This window comes from Danio rerio, chromosome 5, assembly GCF_052040795.2.
Source record: "Danio rerio strain M-AB ecotype USA chromosome 5, GRCz13ab, whole genome shotgun sequence".
NCBI classification, from domain to species: Eukaryota; Metazoa; Chordata; class Actinopteri; order Cypriniformes; family Danionidae; genus Danio; species Danio rerio.
In genome coordinates, this window is record NC_141025.1 from 38,507,501 (window position 1) to 38,516,074 (window position 8,574).

Below are 8,574 nucleotides of genomic sequence, written 5' to 3' on the forward strand. Positions count from 1 at the left end.
TTCCATTATTTTAATCCTCTGAATCAATCTGTGATTTATATTCCGGTACAATTGATATAATATTGTAAGCACCAGGCACACAAAACAATAATGTTTTCAAATGTTTCATTTTATTTTGGGCTTTTTTGTTACATCATTGATTTCTCAGATACACATAAACTTTCTTTGGTCTTGTTCTTGTGTCTAATCCAGTCGATGAGGGCTCTGATAAGACTTTACCCACTGTTGCACTGTCCAAATGGGAGAAGGTGGACGATTCCGAATCCTCAGGTACAATCTCAGCATTGACTGCTTTTCACAGATGTTCAGCTTCTGCAACCATTTAAACTGTGCTTCTCATCCTTTCAGCCAAGAATGACTCAGACAATGAGGTGAATTCAGGGTAAGACCATTATTCATTGTTCACTATGATAAGTGGATGATTCAGGTTTATCTCACGATCAAAGCAATTTAACAAATCATCAATGGTTTGAGTGGACTATCCACTAATAAAATGGTTTACTTTGGCTTGATCCTTTGTAAAGTATTGTGTGTAATAAACGTTATTTGATGGCTCTTTCATTGTTGGCTGGCCTCTCTTTCTGTTGCAGTGGCCTGAAGGAGAACTCGGGTGATTCTGACACCAGCAGTGATGAAGCTGACAGTCCCAGCAGGTTTGAGGGGGCTGACTTTAAGAGCTCTTTGAAAAACTTTGAACTGTCAGAAAGTAAAAGGACACGTCTCAGAGAACTGGAGGTTAGTCATTCACTCACGTTTTTTTTACGTCCCGCTTTCTGGCTCACACACTCCAAGCACTGATCCTGACTGTGTTTCCAGTCACTGTAAACGTCTGTGTGATTGTTTGTGTGAATATTACAGGTAAAGGTGATGAATTTCCAGGATGAGTTAGAGTCGGGTAAGAGACAGAGAAAGTCCAGTTTGACTCTACAACAGCAGGTTCAACACTACAGGAACAGACTGTTACAGAAGGTAACACAAAGACACTTGTAAAAACAATTGCTGCAAGTTATCAACGGGCAACAAGTAACATGAAACATCTATTCATTCCAAGGACAATAATTATATAGTAATAAATAACAGTTACTATACGGTAAAAACTGTTATGAGTGTCTTTCACTGTGATATTTTCTTCAGCTAATGTATGTTAAAAGTCTGATTAAAATCTCCTTATAATTAGAAATTTTTTTTTTTTAAACATTTTACTACATTGGTTATAGCAGGTCGCACACCAGAAGCGCCGCTCGACGGGCAGCCATGCATTTTAGAATTCTAAACATAAGTTTCTATCAGGATACACACACCGGCGCCGCAAGTCGGCGGCTGTCGGCGGCACCCGGCGACGGCTTAGGACGCAGTTCATTTTTGAGCCGCGCCACAGAGCGCCATCTGATTAGTTTCATGTTAAATATCATTCGAATGTGCGCGTCTGGTGTGCGATACTTTAAACTGTCATGTACGCGCCGTGTCGCGGCGCCGAGCGGCGCTTCTGGTGTGCGACCTGCTTATATGTACTGTATACGCTAGTCTACATCAAAATAAAGAATTTTCGTTTAGAGGAGGTAAGCATTCAGAACTTGCTCGTCTTATGTATTTCATACATATTTTGGATCAAACATTTCTACTATATAGCTTTTGACACTCATAGATTGATAGTTTAAAGGTTAAAAGCACCAAAATAAAGATGACATTTCCATTTAGAAGATGTAAGCTTTTAAAAACTTACAGTTTCTCTATTCTGATAAAAAGGACAAACATTTTATTGACATCACAGAGCATTTCAGCATCTCATCAGATCTTCACATTTATTATTCTTAACAATAAGAAGGGGGACCAAAAATGTCGAATATCACAAAGTGCATTGGGGATAACAGTTCAGACAGAATCCACTGGAGTGAGTAAAGTCTGGTTTCATGTTAGTGTCATGCAAGGAGCACACACAAACGGTCTGCTGGTCCATGGTAGTAAATAGTGAATCATATGTGATGAGTCAGGGAATACCTCAAAATATTTCAAAACCATTTCAATTCTTAACTGCTGCTGTGTTTTAAACCAGAGAAAAGGTTAAACAGACTATAGACTGTGGCTTTCATGAGTCAGGTGCACATTACTGTTGTGCGCTACTGTTGAATGGTGCTATTGGGTATTTTTTAAAGAGGCGTTGTTTGCTGTTTGAGTTCAAATTGCATCACACTCTGAACTAGGGATGCGCTAAAATTAAGATTCCGGGCTGAAACCAAAACTTCTGGATGCACTTGGTTGTAAACTGAAACCAGAAGTGCTTTGTAATAAAAAATGTTGTATGAATTTTTAATTTAACCAATAACTTCATATTACGCAGATTAAAAAATCACACATATAAGGCAATAAAATACCCATGCTTGGTTTTATTAACAATGATCAAGTCGAGAGATGTCATTTTATTCGCCATGATAGCACAGTAGCTCTACACTACCTGTCGCTTATCCAAGTTTTAGGAACAACAAATAACATTGATTTGAAGGCTAATATAGTTGTCATTATAGTTATTGCTTTTGGTGTAAATGGGTCTCCAGACATAGTAATACGGATGTCTGCTGTCTGCATAAACACACAACACTTGTATAAATCATTTTCATAAAAGAACATTCTTTTAAATCAATAAAATCTTCTATCGTTATTTCCTAACTATTCTTTCTGTCTTTAATTTTTCAGGAGTTTGATAAAGATGACCAGGAGAAGAGAGACAAACATTCACAGAAACAGAAAGACCGCTCCAAAAAAGACGAGCGGAGGGATAAAGGTGAAGAGAGGAGTAAAACACGGGATAAAGAGAAAAGCAGAAAGAGTGAAGACCGAGAAAAGAGCAGAGGACGGAGTCGAGATAAAGAAGACAGGAGAGAGAGGTGTGCACTCATTACACACACGTACACATGTTTCCAATTATTAATTGTGATTAGCAATTAAGTCCTCTTTATTATTCAACAACACTTACTCACAGTGCCCTAGCCAGGCATCATGCACTGCGTTTCCTGTAGGGCTGTTGATTTAATGAGTTCATTTATTTAATTTGCCACTGAAAAAAGAATGAACGCACCTGTTCAATGCATCCCTTCACCTGATCCCTTCAATAGCTATATTTTGAAAGAATTCATCGATTTAGATTAACTGAGATGATTTTGTACATTGTTTGTACAATATTGTACATTGGGATGATTTTGTACAAGTGCATCTGCATAAAATATAATAAGCAATTAAAAGCATTGATACATACAATAGAGCACAGATAAAAGAGATGTAAAGGAAAATAAGTCATGCTTAATGGTTCATGAAACCCTCAAGTACTTTTTTGTGATTTTAAAAGATTTGTGTGTGTTGAGTATCAGTTAAGACAATGTTAGCACCTGTTAGCTTGAATTGTGGGGAAAACTGGATCATTTTGAGCTTTTGTCAGCTAATTTCAGCTTCCGGGTTTAAAAAGATTTTTGGGGCGGCGACGTAGTGCAAAACTGCAAGTGCAAAGATGACGCATCGGTTTCTCATTATTATTCATAGCGGAGTTTTCTTATCCTATGAGAAGAGCCAGCTTCTTAATTATTCATGACTGCATGTGCTCTCCGAAGGCAAGGCAGACCTGCCAGTGCCAAGCTGTGAGGCATGTTGATGACTGGCGGACCCACTGCCCACAATATTTAGCTGTTCATGAAGGCTCGTATGTTTTTGTTTCCATAATCCTCTGGGTTTGTTGCATGTTTTTCCCCGTGATGCTGTCAGGGCCGATACAGCAAAGCTGTTTGTGTGCAGCAAGCATTTTTGTCGGGAGAGCAGTACAATTGGAGAATAGCAGGCGTTGTCTTTTATCAGGAGTTCGATCACATTTAGACACATCGCCCTGCTGCTGTGCTTGCCTAAATCTTCTAGATCACCAACAGGGCTAATGGTTAAAATAGACAGGGCAAGAGACCTGCTGCACTGAGTCTGCATTCAGACCTGGGGATTGAGGGAAAAGTCCTCATTTATAGTGTTTATATGAACACGATTATCTTTATAATGATATAAATTGTGGTTATCTGTATACGAAATTACCAATAACCAATGTAACAGGGTATTAAATGACTGTTTATTTCTTTGCATTTTAACTTTGTAAACTATAAAAGCATGCGTCTCCTCACGGTTTGTGCCCCATTTTGTGAGCCGACTGACAACAGTTGTTCGCTCCCCTCCTTCTCCCCTGTTGGCCACGCCCACTTCTGCCCTTTGCTCGCGGAGCTCCACGCCCATTATCAGGCATCTTTTGAAAAAATTCTGAGGTAGAACTGAACCAAAAGCAGGGGGTTTCATGGCCCTTTAATGGTTTTCTGCAGATTCTAACAATATCCGGGTACAGTAATTCAATAATGAAATATAAAATAACACTGTATAGTCTTCATAACTATAACTGTTGAAGTGCCAAAATAGTTTAAATTTGCTTAAAAACACAATCAAATGAGGCCTTAAAAACAAACCCACTCCATTAGGATTAAAGTTTGCAGTGACTCCACAAATCACGTTCTAAACTGTAGTTTTTGGATGACTTTAATCCAAACTCGACATTGCAGATGTGACTATTGCAGATTTGCACATTGTGATATCGATGCTGAAACCATATATTGTGCAGCCCTATTAGCCATCTTACATTTCATATTTACATTCACTATAAAATCTAGAAAATACAGTTGCAGATTTCAAGGCAGATAAAAGTTGTTGTTGTTGTTGTTGTTTTATTGTCACGTATTGTACACTCAAATCTAATACAATGCAATGCTGGAAGTCATCAGAATTACATGTACAGTTGAAGTAAGAATTATTAGCCCCTCTTTTTTTCCCCCCAATTTTCATTTAATGAAGAGACACTTCTATACAGCTTAAAGTGACATTTAAAGGCTTAACTAGGTTAACTAGGTTAACCAGGCAGGTTAGGATAATTAGCCAAGTTATTGTATAATGATACAGTTTGTTCTGTAGACTATCAAAAAATATATAGGTATAAGGGGCTAGTAATTGTGACCTTAAATGGTGTGTAAAAAATTAAAAACTGCTTTTATTCTAGCTCAAATAAAACAAATAAGACTTTCTCCAGAAGAAAAAAATATTATCAGACATACTGTAAAAATTTTCCTTGCTCTGTTAAAAATCATTTGGGAAATATTTGAAAAAAGAGGACAAAAATTCAAAGGGGGGTAATAATTCTGACTTCAACTGTATATGTATATAGACAATAATACAAAATTGCATCTAGACAGGACCCCTTAGTTTCAAGTAATGAGTAGATACTAGTCCATATCTACAGTATGTATGTATTATACAATATGATCACTGTTGGTAAAAGTGACTTCCTGTATTCTTAACTTATTTGTCGCTTTGTTTAGGTCCTTGTATTATACTGAAATGCCAATTAAACGTACATTTTACTCCGTATTTATTCTCCCTCTTTGTCTTTCCTCAAGAACAAAATCTCGATCACCACGGAAGTCGAAGCGCTCCCGTTCGCCATCCCCGCAGCACAAATCCTGGAGGTCTTCATCCCGATCGCCACATCGCTCACACAAAAAGAGCAAGAAGAGCAAACACTGAACCCTTGAGCCTGTTAACGCTACAACGTCTCAAACAGCCTGCGGATGGATTGTTCTCTTCATGCACAACCACACGTTTCCAGTCCGCCAAGCTTAGTGATTATGGACTGGCAGATTTCCAACTGTTTCCAGAAGGCGGTTCTTCTGTCTGTGTGGCGGCTGCAACCCGGAGTTTGGCGGAGGTTATTTTCTAAGATGAAGTGTGAACTTGTACAGATCTTATTTTCGTTTTGTAAACTCTTTTATTTGCGTTTTTCCCCCTTCGTTTTAAATCCAGTGTTTAAAAAGAAATGCTGCAAGATTGACTCCACCGTCTTCAACTTTACAATAAAAGCAATTGTGGAAGGACGGATGTGTTGGTGTGAATGATATGAAACAAATACAAGGTTTTCAAAAAGCAAACTCTAAATTCCTGTTTACATTTAGTGACAATGTTACAGTACAGGGTGTATACAGAAATCAGAGAGTCAAATTTAGTAACTTTCAAGACCTTTTTTATGACCAGGGTGTCCACGGGGTCTTAAAAAGTATTAAAAGTTGATAAATCAGTGTAGAGAAATTTAAGGCCCTTAAAAAGTCTAAAAAGCTATTTTGCAAAGTATTACATTTTATATCATATTTGAATATGCAATGTGTAGTTGTATGCTAAAGTTTGCCTGAAATGAATCTGGAATATCAGGATGCTGTGTGGTTTATGAAAAATCAATAAAATCCTGCTATATCTGACATCATGCTGCTTTGTTTACTGCAGTAACCAAGGCAACACAGCTCTATAGGCGCCACCTGCTGAATTAGCTAGATTTGATAGATTTTTATTCAGTATATGAATCATGTTTTAGCTTTAGATTAGTTTCTCACAGTAATATTTAGTAAATATAGTGTAGGGTAAAATCTCACCAAGTGTTTCCTGTTCTTAAGATGTATGGAAAGAGTCTTAAACTATTGCATTTCACTCTGATTCATGTATATACTCTGAAAACTCTTTCCATACATGTTAAGATCTCATTTGACTGAAGGTTTCAGCCGGTAACATTGGCGACATTTTAACAAACAGTATATTTACTTAATACTGATTGCAAGAAACTAAAACAGTATTCATATACTGAATACAAATGCTCATTGGCGCCTATACAACTCCAGGATTTGATCGATTTCATGAACTACACAGCACCTCAATATTCAGATGAAATTCAGGCAAACTTTAGTGTACAACTATACACTGTAGAATCAAGAATTTTACAACATTTATTCCTCAAAAAGTATTAAAGTTTGCTAAATCAATTTAAAGACCCTGTAGACACCCTGGAGTAATATTATACATTTAAGTGAAGTTTCACAAACTAATGTCGAGAGGAGCATGTGATATGATTGACCACAGCTGGTCTCTCATCTACAATCATTAGTTAGCCAATCAGATTAATCCAAACTAACTATAATTAGCCCAGCAAAAAAAAAAAAAATCACTCCCTTAGTTTTCCGAAGAAACCCCCCATCCCCCTTCTTTCTTTACCACAGGGATCTCTTGAGAACCACCTGATCTCGTACTCCCCTTACATGCTCTATCAACCAGGCGGGAGCCCTGGGCTCCATTATCTCTGAGCTCAGGGTTCTCCCCCGGGACAGCATGCCAAACCTGCTAATAGCAACAATGGCAAATCAGCGCTGTTTTAAGAAAGCCATCAACAAAATGTTAGCGGGAAATTGACGGTTGTTATTTTAATTCAGTATTGTGAAAAATCTAATATAGTGAAATATAGTGAAGTTTTTTTTTTTTTAAGGGGGAGGAGCTACTCTATGTCCCACCATCTCTTTGTGTTTCAGTTAAGATCACATAAAACATTGAATAAAATTGTCTTCGCATTGAATAAAATTGTGGATCTTAAAATGTCTTAAACCCCAAAAACAAAATTTTAGGCTTTAAACATTCTTAAATTTACTAAAATATAGTGTTGTAGGTCTTAAATAATTTTACCCTGGTCATAAATTTCCTCTGTCCAAGTAAAAGCTACCCAATCAGGCCGACATTCATCCAAATCTCCAACAATCCATCTTAATAAAATAAGAGAAAGAAAACAAAAAACTACACAATTTCTCTTGATAATAACAGAGCAATATATCTCTTTATGTTATCTTCCATTCATACAAAAACTATTTACAGAAGTAAGGGGGAGTAGACAAAATATTTATAAATAGACATGAAACTTAAGGTTTTAACAAATGCATGAGGTTGAATACTCAAGTTATACTCAATCAGTTTGGATGAGAAGGGTAAAAATGGAGGTCGGAGCCAGCTCCAAGTGCGCTGTGCAAACCTGGATTTATTTATTTTATTAAGTCGTATTTAGAGTTCAATATTGTGCTTTATGAAGGTCTAACCCTAAACCCAACCTCACAGTAACCTGATGTGTTTTATTAACGTCTACTTACCTAGTGGTCGCCCACTGAAGCTAAGCAGGGCTGCGCCCGGTCAGTACCTGGATGGGAGACCACATGGGAAAGCTAGGTTGCTGCCGGAAGTGGTGTTAGTGAGGCCAGCAGGGGGCGCCCAACCTACGGTCTGTGTGGGTCCTAATGCCCCAGTATAGTGACGGGGACGCTATACTGCTCAGTGAGCGCTGTCTTTCGGATGAGATGTTAAACCGAGGTCCCGACTCTCTGTGGTCGTTAAAAATCCCAGGATGTCCTTCGAAAAGAGTAGGGGTTTAACCCCAGCATCCAGGCCAAATCTGCCCACTGGCCTTTGTCCATCATGGCCTCCTAACCATCCCCATATTCCAATTGGCTTCATCGCTGTCTCCTCTCCACCAATCAGCTGGTGTGTGGTGTGCGGTCTGGCGCAAAAATGGCTGCCGTCGCGTCATCCAGGTGGATGCTGCACACTGGTGGTGGATGAGGAGATTCCCCCCATTGTGTGTAAAGCGCTTTGAGTGCCCAGAAAAGCGCTATATAAATGTAAGGAATTATTATTATTATTACTTCACCTACA

General features: G+C 38.2%; 1 protein-coding gene across 4 annotated transcripts in view; it reads left to right on the plus strand.

Annotated features, from left to right (window-relative positions):
- zgc:163098 overlaps positions 1–5,937 on the plus strand; it is a 22,856-nt gene extending 16,919 nt beyond the window's left edge. For 3 of the 4 annotated variants that reach the window (XM_087250924.1, XM_087250926.1, XM_087250925.1), the window contains 6 exons: positions 193–270; positions 349–382; positions 591–735; positions 859–969; positions 2,692–2,882; positions 5,463–5,936. In XM_087250924.1, coding sequence (XP_087107050.1) covers positions 193–270; positions 349–382; positions 591–735; positions 859–969; positions 2,692–2,882; positions 5,463–5,589 — 686 coding nt within the window. In that variant the 3' untranslated portion in view covers positions 5,590–5,936. 4 annotated transcript variants of the gene reach the window in all.
- Positions 5,938–8,574: the final 2,637 nt, after the last annotated feature.